At 39.2% G+C, this 22,422-nt stretch overlaps 2 protein-coding genes across 8 annotated transcripts in view; one reads left to right on the top strand and one right to left on the bottom strand.

Moving 5' to 3' along the window:
* Vil1 (villin 1) overlaps window positions 1-3,625 on the top strand; it is a 28,453-nt gene extending 24,828 nt beyond the window's left edge. Inside the window, exon 20 of the mRNA XM_004864587.4 lies at window positions 82-3,625. Coding sequence (XP_004864644.1) covers window positions 82-195 — 114 coding nt within the window. The 3' untranslated portion in view covers window positions 196-3,625. The remainder of the gene's footprint in view (window positions 1-81) is intronic.
* Usp37 (ubiquitin specific peptidase 37) overlaps window positions 1,106-22,422 on the bottom strand; it is an 83,122-nt gene continuing 61,805 nt past the window's right edge. For all 7 annotated transcript variants that reach the window (XM_087206051.1, XM_087206054.1, XM_004864585.4 and 4 more), the window contains 6 exons: window positions 18,273-18,439; window positions 10,901-10,961; window positions 9,164-9,279; window positions 6,926-6,995; window positions 6,644-6,782; window positions 1,106-5,958 (listed from right to left, as the gene is read on the bottom strand). In XM_087206051.1, the coding sequence (XP_087062177.1) occupies window positions 5,871-5,958; window positions 6,644-6,782; window positions 6,926-6,995; window positions 9,164-9,279; window positions 10,901-10,961; window positions 18,273-18,439 (641 nt within the window). In that variant the 3' untranslated portion in view covers window positions 1,106-5,870. The remainder of the gene's footprint in view (window positions 5,959-6,643; window positions 6,783-6,925; window positions 6,996-9,163; window positions 9,280-10,900; window positions 10,962-18,272; window positions 18,440-22,422) is intronic.

Here is a 22,422-nt window from a genome sequence, read left to right as displayed (position 1 = left end):
TCTATGCCACACCTATGTGACTCAGCCTAGCCAACCTGGGAAGGCTGTGACCTTTGTCTTCTGGCCCCTTTCCTCTCCTAGGCGCACCTGTCTGTTGAAGATTTTATGAAGGCTTTGGGGATGACTCCAGCTGCCTTCTCCACCCTGCCTCGATGGAAGCAACAAAACCTCAAGAAAGAAAAGGGACTATTTTAAGAAGAGTAGTTGTGGTGGTAAAGCAGCACCCTGCCTTGCTCTCGAGGTTTTGTTATTACTGATTTTCGACCTATGCCAGCTGAAAAGAACATTTCCAGCTGCCTCTGTGAGGAGGCAGTGTGGCAATGCTACTTTTGTTTAGAAATCTATGGACTCCTTCAGAAAGATGCTGGCTCTCCAGGGAGCCTGTGATCTGAAGGGGGAAGGACTATTTTCTCCTGTCCCTTTTAATCACCTTCTTCTAGAGCTTTCCCTCCTCAGAGGCGGCCCAACACTTCCATAGTAGAGTTCTGAGGCACTCCTCCATTTTTTATCTACAGCAGGTGGGCTGAAACATTGTGCAGTCTTGTATCTTTCCCACAATAATGGCCTCTGCTTTTCACTTATGCTGTCCTATCTTACTCAGGTGCTAAGTTAAAGAGGACCCCTTTTTGGGGGAGTTGAATGGCCTGAGATTGCCTTCCTGGGTTATACAATACTCATTACATAGTACCTAGTGAGAACAGCACATCCACTGGTTCTAGGCCTGAGGCCCAAAGCAAATAGTGAAATGAAATAGTAATAGTTTTTCACCCCCTGCCTCATTCTAACAAGGCAGGGGCAGTGTTACCCAGAAGCCTCTGTCAAGCTTCACAGGCTCCTCAGAAGAAAACCATAGGTTCTCAGTGGTAACGATGGGATAACATCAGGCTGCTGCACGGAATCCAGGCAGCCAATGAAGCCGATGTCCACAACTTTAGACTGGTATGAAGGGTGTCTGCAGGGGCCAGGCATTTAGCTCAGTGGTTCAGCCACCTGCCTCGCAAGCACAAGGTCCTGAGTTCGATCCCCAGTACCAAAAAAAACACAAAACCCCAGTAAAGGTGTCTGCAAGAATGTGTCCTTTTCAGAAGTAACAATCAAAACAACAGCAGGTTAATAAAGGTTTTAATTTCACACAAAAAAATTCTGTATAATTTATAAAGGAAACAAAAGGAAAAACCACGAAGGATCCAGAGGAACAGTTCTGCTAAAACACAGACAAAGTGCTGCTCCATACAAAACAGCAAAAATCAGAATAAAAAATCACTATAAACACAAAGAAAAAAAAAATAAAAACCACCTCAAAAATAACATGGCCAAAGCTGCCAGCGAACCTGGGGGTGGCTTGTTAGACCAAGTGTAGGAACCTCACTTCTGCTTTCCTCTCCTTAACCGTAAAGAAACCAACAATAGCCCAGGGAAGCTGAGGTGGGAGGAAGCACTCAGAGGGAGGGAAATCTGGGGACAGGAGTTTGCACACCCATGTGTGGTCTCCCTCATGCTGTTTCTGAAACAGACCATTTGGCTGATTGCTCCTTTGTTCTGGCATTTGACCTGGTAACCGCAGATCCTGATCCACTCTGTTCTTATGCCAGTGGGCACACCTGTACTTTGAACCTCTATACTTAGTCCAGTGTCACTAAAATCAAACACATTTTTTTCCCTTGAGATAGCGTCGTTATGTAGTCCAGGTTGCCCTCGAACTCATGGTGATCCTCCTGCCTTAGCCTCCCAAGTGCTGGGATTACAGGCATGCACCACCACGCCTGGCCACTAAATGCTTATTCATACTGGCACACTTTTAATTAAAACTTCAAAACCTCAGACATATTGCATACATGGAAAAGAAACAATTTACTAATTGTGCATAAATACAACGAAAGAGACTGCCTGGTTTAGTAGTCAAAGCATGCCATAAAGGAATCAATCATTGTGATGAAACAACAAAATAATTGTCACAAAACCCTCAAGGCTTAACAAACTATAGTTTTCCAATAAAATATATATTTTTAGATGTTACTAATAATACATATCAAGAGACAAAAGTAGAATTTTGAAGAAATGGATTAGAAAGATAGAGGGCAAAAATCTATTAGTTTCTGTACACACTTGCAAGAGTGTTACAGGATATAAAGCAAGATGGGGAGAAGTACATATCCATCTTACCGGGACACTCAGGAGACATCCTTCTGGTACGTGGTTACTGACTTCTCTAAAAACCTCTGTGTATGTACAAGATTCATGTATACTTGGAGCTCAAGGTGTTTCCCAGATTTAAAGCAAATATCCACCTCTGGGGTCAATTACATAAAATGGGGGGGGGTTGGATAATGAGGTCATTTGCCATAGTCATTTTCAGAGGACCAAAAAGAGAGCAGATAACACTGTATTTGTTTAATATATACACTTTTCAGGTCACAAGTCTTACAAATTACTTTTTTTCTAATTGCAATATGGAAGAATAGTTTTTTTTTGCAGAGGTTCTAAATCATAAAGCTTCTTAGAGGATTTTGCACTTGATCATGGAGAAAAAGGAAGAAATGTGTTAATATGTGCATCTGGAATTAATGAACTGATCTGTAGTATCACTATATATTTCCTAAAATGTAAGCACATTTACATTTGTTCTATTTGCTGCTGAACTACTTAAGTTAGCCCTGGCATTAACAGGGCACACCAAGTAAACAAATAGCATTGGAATCCAAATATAAATAGATCAATTGGTGGATTTGCTTATTGCATTCTGCTGAGACAAAACTTGAGCGTGTACATACATATAAATATATCCCTACAAAAAAAAATATATATATATATCCCTACAAAAGTTATCTTTTCACAGGCCTATAGTCTTGGCTATTAAAAGGATAATGACATTTGTCTACATGCAACTTTCTGATTCCCCATAATATTAGGGGACAAAAATCAGTAAGTTTGCATTTTATTTTTCTGTTCCAAAAATTTCAACTAAGATCAAAAGGTTGTGTCCAAAACTAATTACTACCACATTCCAATTCAAAGTCACTTAAAATAATGTACTACATATTTGGTATTTTTGATAGGTCCATTATTGTGCAGACTTTCTGGAACTGAAGTACTCTGTCTCCATCTAATTTCTCCCTTCCTGGCCCCAACCCACTAACTCCCCCAAGCCCCAACTATGGGCAAACTGATCACACTGTGCAAAAAAATAATATATTATCTATTTATAATTTAAAAATATATACAGCCAGCTCCAAAAAACAAAACAAAACAAAAACTCCCATAAATCCCAACCCCTATCAATATAGTCTAGCTGAAATCTCCATTTATAGTCAAGTGAGTATGTTAAAGGAGGGAAGGTAGAAGGGGAAGATTCACAAGGCCACAACAAGGACAGAGTAAAATTCAAGTCCCAAATTTGCAAGGAGGAGCAGTGAGGTAACTCATATATTCTAGTAACCTATTTTCAACAAGTTATGCCCAAAACATGAAGGACAAACCAAATCAGATTTCTGTGCCAAGTGTTCTTCTAAACTGTTCACACAGTGGGCTGGGGATTTAGCTCAGTGGCACTGTGCCTGCCTCGCAAGCCCAAGGTCCCAAGTTCAATCCCCAGTACCGCAAAAAAAAAAAAAATAAAAAAATAAAATAAACTGTTCACACATGCAAGCTATGAAAGCAACTCCCCCGAGCTGCTCATGAGGCCATCAAGGTTTATGGCATTATTTTGATTTTCTCTATGTCTTAATGCAAACCTCACTTTGTATTGCTCCCCATCATTTTTAACAGCTTAGAGCTCTCAAATGCAGAGACAGTGAATAGAATAAAGAATTTAATCACCACTGCACTTATTTATGAGAAAACTGATATTTGAAAACAAAACAAAGCTGCTGGTAGAAAATAAAAATTTTAAAACAAACAAAAAAATATTTCCCTCTGCTCTAACTACTCCTGCATAACTACCACTGTACCATTTTGGAACATTCACTATGATAATGTGTGCTGGTAGATGGTAGGAGGCAAAGCATTTATCAGTAGTTAAGCAAAAGTGCTGAGGTCATTTACAATTCAAAGGTCCAAAATTTAGAATAGGTGATTAAGTCACAACACAACCAAGTTTCCAGAGCGGGGCGAGGCTGGAGCTCTCTGAAAGCAATCTTCCAGAAAATATGTTGTTATCTTTGGGATGATGAGTTTTAACTGTTTTCTCCCCCTGAAAACTTGATGTGTTTTGTTCTTACCTCAGAACTGAAGAGTAATCCCCTTGTCTACAACAAAAGCAAGAAAAAACAGAAAAGAAAATGAAGGTTTCATTTTGCCATATTTAACTCTGTGTGATGCTAACACCTGGGCTCACAGAAGCCTGTCCTCATGCTCAGCCTTTCCATGGCTGGTGAAGCTGCTGACCCAAGCTGGGTGTGCTGTCCAAGAGATTAAGGCAGCACTCGATCCTGCACCCCCACTCAGCCTCTACTCAGAGCACCCAATGACAAATACACGGTGCACTTCTGTTTTTTGTTAGTTCTTGAGATTACCTAAACCAGTAACATTTTAATTCTCACCCTGTCTTAAGGGTAAAGTCAGACAGTAAATAATTAAATGCACAAGTTTTTCCCTACAGCTCATGTACTTCATTTCACACGTGCAGCAGGATTTTGCCTTTAGCGGTCCAGGGTTGGAGCTGTAACACAGCAGTGCACCTTTTGGCCTCTCTCTGCCGGAGAGGCAGAGATACTAGCGTTCTTCCTTCTCCCTAAGCCTCTCTCCTGGGGAGTCCCAGTTGGAGCAATATTATTTTTCTACCTGTTTAAGTTTTAGTTATGACACATTAGGGTTGTGCCTGCTTCATAGTACGAATAATACAGAAGAAAATAAAAGATTCTAACTTCACCATCACAATAATACAGATGAATAGGATGAACCAAGTGTGTGAAGGAATCCCTATAGAGAAAAACGTGAGGTCTACAATGAATACCAAAGATAGGACTGCAACACATTCTAAAGCACCAACAATCCATTTCTTGGAAACTGCATGTAAACAGCAAAGGCATGACATATTCATGAAACTTAGAAGACGATTAAGAAACAAAAAGCTTCTCAGGCAACAAAAATGCCTCTTGCAAGGATGACAAACTGTCATTAGTGTAACAGAGAGCTGGTTTTCCAGTGAATTTTACTTGTAAAAAACACATACAAAAGGTCACAGATTTAAATAACGCTACTTGAGGAACAAAAACAAAAAGCCAACTGATTTCTGTCTTCACACACTTTTCAGGTGAATGGACTCTGACACTTTTATTTCTTCTTCCAGCTTCCTAACTGTTCATCTTTTTTATTTATTTATTTTTTTGGTTTTATTTTTTGAGACAGGGTCTCGCTATACAGTTCAGGTTGGCCTTGAACTCACTATGTAACCCAGGCTGGCCTTAAACTTGTGCTGATCCTCCTGCCTCAGCCTCCCAAGTGTTGGGATTACAGTTGTGCGTCACCACGCACAGCTTGAAGTTAATTTTGAGCAGGCATACTCTAGTGGCTCACCCCAACTCCTTAAGCCTCCATTCATTTTGTATGTATATATATACATATATATATATACATATGTATATATATACACACACACATACATACACACAACATGTACTCCTAAGACAAAATGAAGTACCACTTTTGTAGGAGAAAAAGAGGATAATCAGCTACAGATGAGACCAAGGTGTCCATAAAATAGCATGGAGTATTCCACATAATTGCAATTTTGTCTTTTGGTTTTGGCCCTGAGCTGTTTGTTGCTCCCGCATCAAGTAGAATTCCAAATTCTCCTTGGGCAGAGGAAAGGTGACATCAGTGGCAGTGAGAGAGAAAATGCAGTGCACACTGCCAGCACAGGAGACTGTTCCTCACGAGGCTGGACGGGCAGTCTTCCCCACTTCCATGCTAAATGCCTGAGAGTTCTTTTCTGTTTCTAGCAGCTCATCAAAGATCTCCCTTAAAATAAAACAAAAAATACAACAGGAAATTCAGTGAATAGAACCAAGGTATAGAAAGAAGAAAAAGCAACAGGAAATATATTGATAAAGTCTACACAATCCCATTTGATACCTAAATTTTGCTAAATAAGTACCTCATTTACTCCATCACCATCTTAAATTCCTGGATAATAATTTTTGAGAATGAGGTAAACTGGTAATAAAAATACTATGTAGTTCCCATTCATATCAAGCAGATGTAGCTGACAGAACTAGAAGGCCAAACCAGGCGTGGTGGCACGTATCTGTAATCTCAGTGCCTGGGAGGCTGAGGGCAAGAGCTCAAGGCCAGCCTGGGCTACAAAGTGACTAAGATTAGCCTGAACTACATGGCAAGACCGTGTCTCAAAAAAAAAAACAAAAACAAACAAAAAACCTGAAAGGCCATAAAAGTTTATCATAGAGTATCTTCTATCACAAAACAGTATTAAATTCTGTACCTACATGATATTGTGCAATGAGTATTTAATGCTCAGTTGAGAAAATTCAGACTTACAAGGAAATATCAACAGATATAAACATTAAGCAAAAACAATAAAAACCAAAAACTGTCAACCAATCAAGTAATGTGGGTATAATTCATTCTCAAAGAAGAATTCAGGTAAGTTTTAGCCAGTTACTTGGTATCGGGTAAAGTTTCTTACTTGTGCATATAAAAGAAGATGTAACCGCTCCGATCTCGATCAGTCTGCACAGCAGTCTCCTGGATTTTAGATACTTCCAGGTCATTGTAAGTAAACCACGTTTGCTTCTTAATGTCATACACATCACTAATGTAATGACCTGCAAAAAGCAGTTACACCTATTAATATGATTCACATTGAAAGTGACCAAGCTTTAAGTTTTTCTTGATGCATTCAACTTATACCTCACAAAGCCAGGCAAACAGCAAACATAACAGGGGGCAAATGATGATGTCCATTTACCTGAAGAAGAGGTGCTGCCAATGTGACTGACGACACTAATAAGCCGATAGGAATGAGGGAGAGTCCCTGTCTGGAAAACAGAAGTGGGTATAACTTCTCATTTGAATAAAAGCAAAACACTAGATTTGAATTTAGTATCAAAGCTGACACAGCTAAGCCTTGGTGTGGGTTTATTTATTTATTTTGAGCATAACAGGGTAACATTTATTGAGGAAAATAAGAGAAAAAGTAGAAGAAAGAAAAGGAGAAGAAAAGAAGACACAGAAAAGATAAGTCCTGCACGCAGGACAGGGCACTGGTTTAGTAAGACTCAATAACAAAATCCCGTGGTTATACTGTTCATACCCTTTGGACCAAGAATTCACCTCCAACTAAGAATTTATCCTAACGAAATAATTTAAAAGAAGAAAAGAGCTGGGAATGTAGCTCAGCAGTGTAGTGCCTGCCTGGTAAACTCCAGGCCCTGAGTTTGATTCCGGGTACAAAAAAAAGAGAAGAGACTAAAAAGAAACGATATGTACCAAATTATTTACTACAGCATTATCTATAATAATGAAAAGCTGGGACTAACAGTGTACCCAATAATATATGTATTTTTTTGGTACCGGGGATTGAACTTGGGTCGTTGCACTTGCGCAGCAGGCAACAAAACCACTGAGCCAAATCCCCGGCCCCAGTACCCAATAATATTTGACGAGCGGGTGGTATATCAATTTAATCAATATTATTCAGTTAAAATAATAAAAAATTACTCTGCTGGAATGGTGGGACACACCTGTCATCTCAGCATGTAGGATGGTGAGGCAGGAGGATCACCATGTGTTTGAGACTAGCCTGAACTACATGGTGAGACCCCGGCTCAAAACGCAAACAAAAGGACTGGTGAGTTAGCTGAGTGGTGCTGCACCTGCCTTGCAAGCACAAGGTCCTGAGTTCGATCCCTGGTACCAACCGCCCCCCTGCCCAAAACAAAACAAAGGAAATTATTTGGAGTAGCTACATGTTAACTTGTTTTTCAAACCCAGGTGAATTTACATAATAACTACAGCCCTACCAAAGTAGTTATGGTGACATTTAGGTACTGGACAAAAAAATGAAAAAAAGTTGTGTTGCTGTAGGGATTACAGATGAACTTTCATATTTTATATATTTTATTTATTTATTTATTTTTTGGTACCAGGGATCGAACTCGGGTCCTTGCGCTTGCGCAGCAGGTGGTGAAACCACTGAGCTAAATCCTCGGCCCATTTTATATATTTTAAATGTTATTAAATAATGCTAGTAAAAAACAAAACAAAAATGCAAACTGATATTAATGCACTGCAGGCAGCACAGTAGGTTAAAATTTGTGAAGGAATATAGCTACATGTAAATCAAACTGTTCAAATGTTCATAAATTTTGATGTAATAATTTATTTCTGGAGATTTAAAGAAAATCTAAAATATAGAAAATAGGGGCTGGGGATTAGCTCAGTGGTTTCACCGCCTGCTGCACAAGCACAAGGAACCGAGTTTGATCCCTGGTACCAAAAAGAAAATACATTATGATGAAAAACTGACTAAATTTAAATACTCAAGTGTTAGCTAAATATAAATAGTATGTTCATTTCAGTAGAGTATAGCCAACAAGCAGAATAAAAACTTCACTTACATTATGACATTTTTAAACATATGTGGAGTTGAGAATGACAAAAATAAATGTCAAAATGCTAACAACAGTTATAGTTGTGTTAGTTGTGAATAATTAAAATTTGTAGGAACCCAGGTATGGTGGCACATGCTTGTAATACCAGCACTTGGGAGGCTGAGGCAGGAAGGTTGCTGCAAGTTGAAAGCCAGCCTGGACTGCACAGTGAGATCCTGTCTCAGCCACCACCACCACCACCACCACCCACCCACACACAGTAGGAAAAAGGCAATTATTTAAGGAAAGAGGTAAAAAAGGACCAATGTGCTCTAGTTACATAATCAACAGTTTTCCCTATTTACACAGTTATTTGGTGGAACTAAAGATAATTTGATATATACTGTGTTTACTCATATGTGTACTAAGGGTCTTATAGGATGCTCAGGATGTATTTCTGTTTTGTTCTGAATCTTACTGGTAAGAAATGAAAACTAAAGGATAAGAGACAATGAAGATGACTTGATGGCTGCTGAAAGGACACCACCAGCCTCTTCAAAGAGCAGAAGTAGCACTGACGATGTGACCAGTTCTACTCAGGGATAAAACATTACCTCAGCATTTCTTTTCAGTTCCTCAGCTTCAGCTTCTGTGTATTCCATATCAAAAACATCCTCATTTCCAGAATCCTCATCTGAGCCCAATGCATCCAGAAAAGAGTTGTTAAACTCTAAGAAAAAAAGGAAAATTCTGTAAGAGATATGAGTAGAAAGATAAAGTAGCCCGAGGTACACATTTTATCACCCTAAGAAAACATGAAACAATATCACAGTTCAAATCACTCAGTTCACTTCAGGGAATAACGGCAGACATGAAATCTGTAAAAATAAAGCTCTCTTTTCTTTTACACATATTTACATGACAAAGGGGTCTAATCCTCACAAGAAAGGAATAAGACTGGAAAAGAATATATAATTTTACAGATAATCCTAGTTCATTTAATTCTGTATCATAAAAATAGTACATACATTTGAAGTACTTGGCGAATTACAGGTATACACCACCATGCCTGGCACTATGCCCTCTTTCTTAAGAAAACTACTGGATGATGTTTTTCACCAAAATACAAGCATACAAAGAATGAAGAATGAAATACAGGAAATGAGAGATTCACACAGAAGAGAGGCAGAAGTCCCTCCCCTACACAGAAGGGCAGGGAGATCCAGGGTTCCGAATGGACACAGAGGACTATCAGTCCAGACTGCAGCACTGTGACTCCAGAAAGCCATCCTGTCACCAGCTCACTACCCTGAACCCTGAAGACAGTGCTTGATTGTGCCTAGCTAGGATCCTTATTTGTGACTTTGTTTCAACTATATGCCTGTGGGATTCTTACTCCTTCATCCTCTGCTGTCCAGGTCAGCAAAGTGAGAGCTGGAGAAAGGCCAGTGATGTTAGAAAGGTAACAGGGAAGCCAGTCCTGTCCCCATGACCATGCATTGCTACGGACATCCAGGACCTGCCCACACATTAGTTCTGCCAATGCCAGCACCATGTGAACCTTACACTACTCAATACTCACTATGACTGCCTACCAACCTCCCCAGAGTGAGCTTTTGGAAATTCAAGGGACAGCTGAAGCCTCATTCTGTTCTAGGAGTCCTAGCAGTGGCAATGTTAGTCTTTCACTGAACAGACAGATTGTTTGGGCCTCTGCACTGAGCTGCATCTCCACCACTTTTTTATTTTTAGTTTGAGACAGGGTCTCACTATGTCGCTTAGTTGCCCAGGTTATGTTCAAACCTGTGATCTTTCTGTGTTAGTCTCCCAGAACACTAGGATTCTAGGCATGTGCACCACTCGTCCCTGGTGTTTGAGTGTTTTCAAATTGTTGACATGGATATAGATATTAAAACCATAAAAAAAGTAGGTGAATATAAATGTTAAGAATAGTGATTTCCTTTCAAAGGAATAGAGAAGAGATACATAAGTAATTTTTTTTTTGGAGAAAGGGTCTCACTTTTGTAGTTCAAGCTGGCTTCAAACTCATGACCCCCCCCACCCCCAGCCTCCTCAGTGCTGGGATTATAGGTGTATGGCACAATGCCTGGCTCCAGGTAACTCTTGAGGTTCTACTTTTTTTTTTTCTTTTTTCTGGTACCAGGGATCAAACTCATGACCTTGCCCTTGCCAGGCAGGTGCAGTGCCTCTGAGCTACATCCCTGGCCCTGAGGTTCTACTTCTGTACCTGGGAGGAGTTCAAATTTGCTATTGTTAAAAAACGCTTAATAAGCTCTTCTATGTGTAATACATTTTACCATTTAAAAATGTAATTAAAATAATCTCCATACCTTGAAGACTCAACTCGGTAGCTCTTTTGAGGTCATCATCTTCTTTCTGTTCCCAAGCCTCCTAAGGGGACAAAAACAAGACTAAGGTATTTAAAGGGGTATTTGATTAGAAGATTTAATGAGGATAAAATCAGCTATTCCAGAAGGATTAGTTAATAACGCTTTTTTGTTTTCTTTATTTTTTTATTTCGAGACAGGCTCTAAGTCACTAAGATGCCTATGCTATGTTTTGAGTTTATGATCCTCCTGCCTCAGCCTCCCAGAGTGCTGGGATTTCAAGCATGCACCAAGATGCGCGGCTTGACCTTTCTTCTTTCTTTCTTGTTTTTCGTGTTGGGGATTCTGTTTGTTTCGTTTGTTTTTTTAGACAGGGTCTTGCTATGTTATGTAGTTCAGGCTGGCCTTGAACTCACAATGTAGTCTAGGCTGGCCTTGGACTTTTGGTGATCCTCTTGCCTCAGCCTCCCAAGTGGTAGGACTACACCTGCACCACCATGCCCAGCTAGACACTCCATTTTATAACCCTATCGTCAGATCTCTGAAAAATAGACTCATTTTAACTGAGCTAGTTGACAGAAAATAAGATGTATGTCTCTTGTGCATGAAAATAGGGAGTGCTAAAATCCTTCTTTTTCTGCACTGTAAATAACTCATGATTAGAAATTAGACCTTGGTCTTTTGTCTTGGAGTATTTCTAAGAGGCTGGAGATGTAGCTCAGTGGTAGAATGCTTGCTTATCATGTATAAGGCCCTGAGTTTGACTGCCAGCATCAGAAAAAAGGTAATTTTTCTAAAATGACTGCTACGGACTATTTGTAAAATAGTCTGACATACATGTATTTTGATGACATGGTACCAAGAGTTGTAGCTCCTTATAAATAAAAGGGTAAGGGGGCTGGGGATTTAGCTCAGTGGTGCCGCACCTGTCTCGCAAGAGCAAGGTCCTGAGTTCAAATCCCAGTATCAAAAGAAAATTGTGTCCAAATAAAAGGGTAGGACAGCTGGCTCTGAAATGATTTTAAAGCAACAGTTCTCAATGTTGGCTGCACATTAGAAGCTTTTAAAAATCTACATTAGCACTTTTCTTTTACAATGCTGGCTTTCAGAGAATGTGTCTTGATTATCCTCCATGTTGGCTCCTTGCAGGTCCTGTCTAACTGCCTACAAGGTATCTAATTAAGTTACCTATCTACAATACCAGCACAGCCTCTCAGGACCCAGATGTAGAAGTTCTCACAGGTTTCCTTGAGATTTGGACAACACAAAAGGAGAGATGAGAAGAACCTGGAACCTAACTGCTGAGGGAGAGGCAAGCAAGCAACCCAGAACTTGCATTGTGGCAGTGAACTGATAAACACTTGAGAAAGTGACACAAATTGGGATATTGCAAGACTGGTTACTGCCAGAGTTGATCCAAGAAGCTATAAGCATTCAGATGAAAACCACCTAAAGTGTAATAGACCCCCCTATGGAACTTCCTGGAGAACATAGACAGAAGTTAAATATAACCTACATTTATTCTGTGGGATTTGAGGAGATTAAACCTAGGGAGCACTGAGCTATATATCCCTAGCCCTTTAAAATTTTTATTTTGAAGCATTGTCTCACTAACTCACCCAGGCTATCCTCAAACGTGCAATCCTCTTGCCTTAGCCTCTCAGGTAGCTGGGATTACAGTCATTTAGGGTTCTTAGGAGGCCTCTGGGCCCTAGAGATGTTAAACTGGAACAAACCAGACATACCTGAGTTAGAATTGTGGCTCTGCCACTCCCAGTGCACAAGAGGAGGCCTCTGGGCCACTGTACCACCCCCTCCAGCACACAGGAGGTGAGCCGCTCCCAGTGCACAAGAGGAGGCTTCCAGGCCGCCTTACCACCCCACCAGCACACAAAAGTTGAGCCACGCGGGCATCAGCAGGAACCCCCCATTCCCCTATCAAAATGAGAAGACACATAAACAAGTCTCAAAACCAGACTTCCAGATCACCTACAGCAACCCCAAAGGGAAATGAGATGGAACACTCTGATACTCAACCACCTGGACTCCCTGAACTAGCAACAAAAGATGATCTGGAAAAAATGAAATCAGAAATAATTTCTCAGATAACAGCAGAGATTGTGCTCATAATGCAAGACATGATTAATAAATCTAGAGAGGAGCTCAGGAACATGATGGAATCCCAACATAGGAAACAAATGGAATCCATAAAACAGATGCAAACAGATTTCCAGGAGATTAAAAACTCCACTGAAAGTCTACGCAGCAGAATGAGCCAATGTGAGGACATAATTTCAGATACAGAAGATAAGATTGGAATTAGTGAAATGAAAAATTGCTTTAAAATTGTAAGGGACCATGAGAAATCAATCCAGCAGCTGCTAGATGATACAAAGAATAACATAAGACTGACTGGAGTCAATGAAGAAACAGGAGAGAGTGCAGATGACATAAAAAACTGTTCACAGAAGTGATGGCAGAAAACTTCCCAAGCAGGGGAAAAGAACTTGACATACAGATAAGGCATATAGGACTCCAACTAGACTTAATCAAAAGAAATCTACACATAGGCATATAATTGTTAAGATTCTAGAAACCCAACAGAAGAACAAAGTTCTACAAGCAGTTAGAGAAAAGAAATAAACCACATACAAAGGAAAGCCCATCAGAATCACAGAAGACTTCTCAATGAAAACCCCCAAGGCAAGAAGAGCATGGAGTGATGTATTCCAAGCCCTAAAGGAAAACAGCCTCCAACCCAGACTGATGTACCCTGCAAAATTATCTTTCAAAACTGATGGAGAAATAAGATACTTTCATGACAAAGAGCGCCTTAAGAACTTCATGAATACCAAACCAGCAGTCCAAAAAATTTTAGACAATGTCCTAGGAAAAGGCAACAAGGAACACAACCCCAGGAAGCCCAGCAGAATGAATCCATGGGGCGCGATAATAAATTAAACGCAAAAGGGGAGAATCCAACAAAAAGAAAAAGTCAAGACAATGATAAGTCAATATGTATGAGTTATAACCATCAATGTTAATGGTCTCAATTCATCAATGAAAAGAAATAGACTGGTAGAATGGGTCAAGAAGCAAGATCCAACAATACGGTGCATACAAGAAACACATTTAATTCAAAAAGAAAGTCATAGTCTGAAAGTTAAAGGATGGAAACAATACTCCATACAACAGGAACCTGAAAAAAAAAAAGCAGAAGCTATCCTTTTTGCAGATCAAGTGGATTTCAAATGAAAATCTGAAACACTCTGGTCCCAAGTATTTCAGATAAGGGATACTCAACTTGTACGTACAAATCTATTGTGAACATGTGTTTTCATTCCTCTCAAGTAAAAACTTAAGAACAGGACTGTTGGTTCTTAACAGTAATACAAGAAATTTCTATATTGTTTTTCAAAATGGTTTTATCATTTTACATTCACATTAGCAGTATTAGAAAGTTCTAACTGGTTCACACCTAAGCTGACATTTGTTCTTTTAAAACTTTTAATTTCATCTCCCTAATGAGGGTATAATTCAGTCTTCTTATTGTACTGATTAGTATTTTTCTGGTTCTAGTGTTGCACACCCTTCCTTGTGCTGTACTGGCTATTTATCATCTTCTTGTGTCTACTTTTTAATTGGGTTGTCTATTAATGAGCTGTAAGAGTTCTTTATATATTCTGGTTATAGGTTATATGGATTATAAATATTGTCTGTTTAAAGACTACTTTTCATTTTCTTTAACGATGTCATTTAAAGTTTTTAATTTTGATGGAATCTCATTTATCAATTTTTTTCTTTTAAACATCATGTTTTTTATATCCTAGGAAATTCTTCCCTACCCTAAATTCATAAACATTTTCCCTTATAATTTCTTCTTAAAGGTTTATAGTTTTAGCTGCGCAAGCATAAGGACCCAAATTCAATCCTTGGTACCAAAAAAAACCAAACAGTTTTACAGTTTTAGGCTTTCATATTTAGGTTCATAGATCCTTTCAAGTTATTTTTATGTAGAGAAATAAAGGGTTGAGGTTAATTTTTTATACATGGATACCAGGAGTTCTAGTGCCATTTGCTAAAAACACTATCTTTTCCTCTGCTCTTGAATTGAGTTTATGTTCTACAAAATGTTAATGTTAAATAATCTTTCAAAACTCAGTGGACCAGGGCCGGAGATTTAGCTCAGTGGTTCCGGCTCCTGCCTCACAAGTGCAAGGTCCCAAGTTCAATCTCCAGTACCGGGGGGAAAAAAAAAAGATCACTGCAATTTCAAGGCCAGCCTTAACTACATAGTGACACCATTTCAAAAAAATAATTTTGGGCCAAGGATTTAGCTCAGTGGTTCTCCTGCCTATCTCACAAGCACAAGGTCCCGAGTTCAATCCCCGGTACCAAAAAAAAAAACAAAAAACCTCAGTGGACCATCTATGTGTTGTTCTATTTCTACATTCTCTGTTTTATTCCAATGATCTATATGTCTTTCCTTACACCAACACTGCCTTGATTACCATAGCTTTAAAGGAAGTCTTAAAATTAGGTATTGAACACATCTCCCAACACTTTTTTTCTTTTTCTTTTTACTTTTGTAGGTGCTTTGTACTCCTACATAACTTTTAAATTTCAATATCCAATTCTTCATTTATAGCAAGTATATACAGACCTGAATTTTTATATATACCTTGTGTTTTCTAATCCTGCTAAATTCAAATACAAGTTCTAGGGGCTCCTAGAGATTTCTTAGTATTTTCTCTGTAGATGATCATTTCATCTACATATAAAGATTTTACTTCTACCTTGCAACCCTATGCTATTTATTTTTATTGCCAGACTATTTTGGTTTGGGCCTATGTTTCAAAGTTTAATGGACAGATGAAGAGTAGGCATATCTCCCCTTGTTCCCCACCTTAGGGAGAAAGCATTGTATCTTCTCCATTCATATAAGTCATTTTTGCTGGAAGTATGGAGTACACGTCTTTGATCTGTTGAGAAGGTTCTGTTCTACTTCCAGTCTCCTGATAGCTTTTACCATGAACAGCTGTAGAATTTAGTCCAATATTTTTTCTCCAACTAGTGACAGGATCATATGGCTTTTTCCTTTCCTCTGTTAAAATGATGACTTTTGGGGGTGGGTCTTCCAATGCTGAATCAACACTGCCATCCCTATAACAAAACCACTTTCTACATACTGCCAGATCTGACTTCTAAGACTTTGTTTTGTTAAACAAATTTCTATCTATGTTCATACTTTTTTCTTCTATTATCTTTATCCAGTTTTAGTATTAGCACAATGTTCATTTCCTAAAATGAGGGGAGAAGGGTTCCTTCTTTATGTTTTAAATGTTTGATATAATTTATCAGTTAAAATGTACATGAGCCTGTTGTTGTCATACAGGTAGGTTTTCAAGCTAGGAATATACTTTCTTTAATAGGTGCTATTCAAATTTTATATTTCCTCCAGAGTTAGTTTCATTAATTTGTCTTCCAAGGTACTTCTTAGAAGTTATCAAATTTATTTCAATAAAGATTTTTGTAACATGCTTTCTATATCCCTTTAAATTCTGTAAAATCTGTGGTAATGTCTCCTAGATCTTGATATTATAATTTTAAAAATGTATAATTGAGGGCTGGGGATTTAGCTCACTGGTTCCGGCACCTGCATCGCAAGCGCAAGGTCCCAAGTTCAATCCCCAGTACCAAAAAAAAAAATGTATAATTGATATTGTGTAATAGGAAGAAAAGGTCTAAAGGAGGAGGGGAAGTGGGAGGGGTAGGGGAAAGGAAAGAAGGGAAAAGAAAAAATATGAGAAAAGGAAAAAAATGGAAACAAAGTCTTTGCAAATAGGGAAAGGTGGAGGGGGTGAAGGGAGGGCAGGGGAAGGGAAAAGAAATAAGAACCAAGATACTCATGTAATGGTACAAGATCCCAATGATGAATGTAACTGTATTTTATACCTAAAATGTACCAATAAAGTTAATGGGGAAAAAAAATCTACATTAGCTGGGCATGGTGGTGGATGCCTGTAATCGCAGCTACTCAGGATCCTTAGGCAAAAGGATCACGAATTTGAGGTCAGCCTAGGAACTTAGAGAGACTCTGTCTCAAAATTTTAAAAAAGGGCTGGGGATGTAGCTCAGTGGTAGAGCACCCCTAAGTTCCTCAGTGGTAGAGTCCCCAGTCCTGGGGAGAAAAGTCCAGATTAAAGGCAAAGGAGAGAGATCCAAATGCCTAGATAACCACAGCAGAAATTCTGTGGGGCAGAACAATTCAGATATTAGTATTTTAAAAACTCCTTCAGATAATTTTATTTATTTATTTGGTACCAGAGATTGAACTCAGGTCCTTGCGCTTGCGCAGCAGGCGGCAAAACCAGAGCTAAATCCCTGGCCCCTTCAGATAATTTTAATGAGCACTTCAGACTGAGAACCACTGGTATAAAAAAATTTTTTTAAACCTTAATCTACAAGCATTAAAACTATGCATTCAAGAATTCTAGGGAGTCTTGGTAATTTTTCACTAACATGATTTGGAATGAATGGGATTAGACAACCATGAAAACACTACCTACAGGGCCGGGGATTTAGCTCAGTGGTTTTGCTGCCTGCTATGCAAGTGCAAAGACCCAAGTTCGATCCCTGGTACCAAAAAAAAAAAGAAAACACTACCTACAGTATAAATCAGGTATCAAGGTGATGCAAAGATACAAATCTATTAGCATAAAGATATAATAACTGTGGGCTGCAGACCGGGCTAAACCTAGCTCAGCAGCAGAGTGCTTGTGTGCAAGGACCTGGGTTTGATCTGGAGCACCACATCAAAAAAACAAACCATCAAACACCAAATAAAACAAAAAGTGTAAAACTTTAAGAATAGATTACTACAGAAAAACAGCAAATAAATGTGCTATTACCAAAATTTGATAATTAGATTTTAGATATTTTTTCTGATGACTCTATGCTCTAATAATTACAGGAAAAGATTGTGAAATGACCAAAGCCAATATTAAAATATTAATGATAAAATTACAGTGGTACACTAGCTGTGTTTCAAGTTTGCAAAATGAAATTGGACCAGGAATAATCTCTTATATCTCATTTCACTTTAGCATGTGGTGGACTATAGTATAGTTTGGAATGCAACCAAAACACATTTTGTTCTATTTAAATTTTCAAAACAAGAAAATCTACAAAGGTACCTGTTTCAAATCCAAAGTAAGCCCCAAACAATTTTTTAGGGGTGGATCAATACTTACTGTGTGAAAATCATCTAGAACAATGCCTGATACATAGTAAGTGCTCAATAAATGTTAGTCGTTGTTACTCTATTTCTGGGGAAAGACAGGTATGGAGAAAGTAGCACCAGAAAATCTCTTACTTGCTCCTGAAGGCTCTGGGCCAATGCTTGTTGAAGCTCTTGTTCTTCCCTTTCACGCTCTATATCATATTGCTGGAGCCAATCAACTTCTCCCTGAGATCCTTCTGGAGTTTTGTTTTCTTTATTCTCATCACAGTCTTTTGTTATCTCAGTAAAACTGGCAGGATCTGAGGAAAGAGAATTTAACATTATTTTGGAAATTTCTCTCTGAAAAACTGAAATTTCAGGACTAGAGTGACATCTACTGTTGAGAGTAACTTACTATAATCTCATCTAAGAGTTAGCTGGTACATACAGTTTCATCTTACTACATCTACATCATGGGTTCCCAACCTCAGCGCTACTGACAATTTAGGTGGGATAAGTAGTTTTTTTAAGGATGGGGACAGGGAGCAGTCTGTAGAATTGCAGAATTGTAGAATTTCAACCACATCCCTGGCATCTTCCTCCTAGATGCCATTAGCACTCATCTTCGCCAGTTATGACAACCAAAAATGAAAGACATCGCCAAATTTCCCCTGGGGGGGATGGACCTGCTTAGTTGAGAAACACTAATATACAATAATGGTCTGAAATTTTTTTTTTTTTGTACCAGGGATTGAACTCGGGACCTTGCACTTGTGAGGCAGGCTCTGGAACCACTGAACTAAATCCTTAGCCCCGAAATTTAACAGATCATTAGGAGGACACTATGATTAAGGATGGGGAAGAACAAATATCTGTAATATTCATAGGCCACAGTGCCACATTTCCAAGTTCTAGAAACATAGTATTATCAGAGTAAATGAAATATGAATTAGACTAAAACTATTAAGCTGTTATTGGGATTTTCCCATTTACTACACTGAATGTCAAAACACAGTCATTTACTACACTGCATGTCAAAACAGAGTATCTGTTTTCACATTAATAATCAAACTAGCCAGGGATTTAGCTCAGTGGTTCCACCGCCTGCCTTGTAGACGGCAAGGTCTCAAGTTCCTTCCCTGGTACCAAAAAAAAATCAAACTAATGAGGGCTGGTAATGTACCTCAGTGGTAGAGCATGTGCTTAGCATGTACAATGCCTTGGGGTTCAATCCTCACAAAATCAAACAAGCCGTGTATATATTCTAGATCAAAAGAGCGAAGTAGAAAATAATAAATGCTACAGAAAACTATCACAGTACATATGCTTAAAATCAGCCAGGGAAGTAAGAACAAATTTTTTGTTTTTTGTTCCTTCTCAGTCTCTAAGCTATGGCTAACTGGGATAAACAGGAGGTCATGATGTTCTGGTTATTTTAATTATGCGAGTAACAAAATTTCCAATATAGGTAAGAGTGGAAGAGAACTTTTTAAAACCATAAAACAGTTTATCAAAGTAAAAATTCTCATTGGGTTAAAGGCAAGTCTCATAAAAAGAATTCAGCCAGTGAGAATTACCTTTATATATTCATTTTATGAAACTGTTTATATTCTTTAATGATCCTAATCCTACATTTTATATGGATATTTCTCTCTCTCTTTTTGAAGACAAGGTCTCACTATGTGGTGCAGGCTGACCTTTTTTTTTTTGATACCAGGGATTGAACTCAGGACCTTGTGCTTGTGAGGCAGGCAGTGGCACCACTGAGCTAAATCTCCAGCCAGGCTGGCCTTCTTAAACTCACCATCCTCAGGCCTTAGCCTCCCAGAGTGCTGGGATTCCAGGCAAGCACCATCATGCCCTGCTTAAATGGATACTTTTTTTTTTTGGTACCGGGGATCGAACTCGGGTCCTTGCGCTTGTGCAGCAGGCGGCGAAACCACTGAGCTAAATCCCCAGCCCTAAATGGATACTTTTTTATTGGACAGATAACTCTGAAGCTTATAGTATTTTGGTTTTACACTCAAAAACACAACTAATTATTTTGAATTGTATTGAACTGCTGAGTGAATATTCATTAGAAGAGAAGGCAACCTTCTGAATTTATTGGGTGCAACTCTCTTGCCTTTTTGTTTCTTTGGAAATACTGGGGACTGAACCCTCAGCTTTGCTCATGCCAGGCAAGTGTGCCACCACTGGGCTACATCCCCAACCCCTCCAGCCTCTTTCAACAAATTTTATTTTAGACAGGTTTTTTAGCTAAGTTGCCCAGGCTGGCCTCAAACTTGCAATTCTCCTGCCTCAGCCTCCAGAGTAGCTGGGACAGGCATATACCCAGGTAAATATAACATTCTTACAATGAATATATTTACCTCTTCCATACCTGAACTGAAACCTCTCCTTTTCCTATATCTCTATTTCAGTGAATGAGATTACTGTCCATAGTTGGGTTTTTTTTGGCAGAGATAGAAACCTGAGGATCATCTTTTTCTTTGTTTTTTTTTCCATGAACCTAGTGCCTTCGCACTGAGCTACATCCCTAGCCCTTTTTTATTTTGAGATAGGGTCTTGCTAAGTTGCTAAATTGCCCAAGTGGGAACTGAACTTGTAATTTTTCTGCCTCAGCTTCCCAGAGTGCAGGGATTACAGCTGTGTGCCACCATACTCGGCTTCCAAGGATCACTTTTTATTTCTCACTCTCATTTACCCCTCACCTCAGATAATCCATTATTCCCTAACTAAATCCTGAACCCATCAGCTTTTATTTCTAAGCCAAAACCTTGGCTTAGGGGACCATTAACTTTTGCTTTGGACTTTGCAGTAACTTCCTAACAGGTCTCACAGAATCACCCTGGTTCTCCCTAATTTATGTGCTATTTTGCAGCCAGTGCTACCTTTTTTTCAAACACTGATCTTTATTAAAAACATTTGTTTTCTCAAAATATCCAATAATTCCAATGCTTTTGAAATAAAGGTCAAACTGTTAAACACGGTTTTAGGCCTGGCAAAGCCCCTAGAGACTGCTTAGCTCTACAGTTTCATCTTCCTCCCCCTTTAGCACCACACTCCAGTCATGCAAATAGTTCTGAACTTTTTCTTTAGGTCCACTAACTTGCCATGGCCTTTCTCCTCTCTGAGCCTTTGTAAACACTATTCCCAGTGGCGAGTGGTAAATCTCCTCAGTGATTTACCACATGGCCAATCTGTTGGGTCACAACCATTTATTGTGAATCTACTGTATTGAGAATGCACTGCTGCAAGCTGGGGATACAGTGGAACTTAAATGCAAAGGCTCAGGGATGAGAATGAAATTAGCGTATCTGAAGGGACAGAGAAGGCAAGTTGGCTAAGGTAGGAGAGTGGAAGCGAGTGACAGTGTGGAGGCAGGACACAATAAGCAGCTCAGTTATTAAGTGTACTGAGATGTCAAAATAAATTTTCAGTGCAAGTGTTACATGGTACGACTTATGCTTTAAAAAGACTACTTTGGCTGCTTTGCTGCAGCATCTGAGTGGAAGAGATGTTATTTAGCGACCAGGCCAGAGCTGGAAAGTTAGAGCTGTTGCCATAAAGATGTGAATGACTGAATTCAGAACATGCTTTGGAGGTACTGCTGACTGGATTTACTGATGGACTGAAAACAAGGTGCGAAGTAAAACAAAACAAGCGCCAAGGTTCTGAGTTCGATCCCCAGTACCAAAAAAAAAAAACCCCACATCAAAAGAGACATGTTTTTTGGCTTGAGCAACTGGGTAGATGATGGTACGATTTGATGAAACAGAGAAGGCATAATTGGTAGAGGGAGAAATTAAAACTAGACATCCAGAGCTGAGGGTGTAGCTCAGAGATAGAGTGTCCTGGGTTCAATCCCCAGAACTGCCAAAAAATAAATTTAATAAAGTGGAAACTGAGAAGCTGGCTGAAGCCTGTGTGTGTGCTTCTTGTGCTCCTCTCAGCAAGTTTGCACAACGAATGCGTATGAAGCATTTTGCCTCTAGGCTTGTTAGGATCTCCTTTGCCCATGTTCATTTTTCCTCAGCCAGGCACAGAGCTGCCCAGTGTGTCCAGCTCTTACCCCTGTGCTGTTTCTATGGAGATCAATGTAGTTGTCAAACAGGCTTTTCAAAGATAGGCGATAGTAAGTGGTTTAGCTACTTTCTCACCGTTGAGACACAATACTCAACACCCACAACTCTAAGGATGAAAGGTTTATTTTGGCTCACAGTTTCTAGAAGTTTCAGTTTGTAGTTGGCTGGTTTCAAGGCATGGTGGCATGGCACAGGGGCATGGCAGAGGAGAAAAG

The sequence above is a fragment of the Heterocephalus glaber genome, unplaced genomic scaffold (genome assembly GCF_053883595.1).
Source record: "Heterocephalus glaber isolate CG9 unplaced genomic scaffold, H.glaber_assembly_v1.0 deba00000621, whole genome shotgun sequence".
NCBI lineage: Eukaryota > Metazoa > Chordata > Mammalia > Rodentia > Bathyergidae > Heterocephalus > Heterocephalus glaber.
Note: the sequence above shows the minus strand (reverse complement) of the source record. Positions and strands in the feature narration are given on the sequence as shown.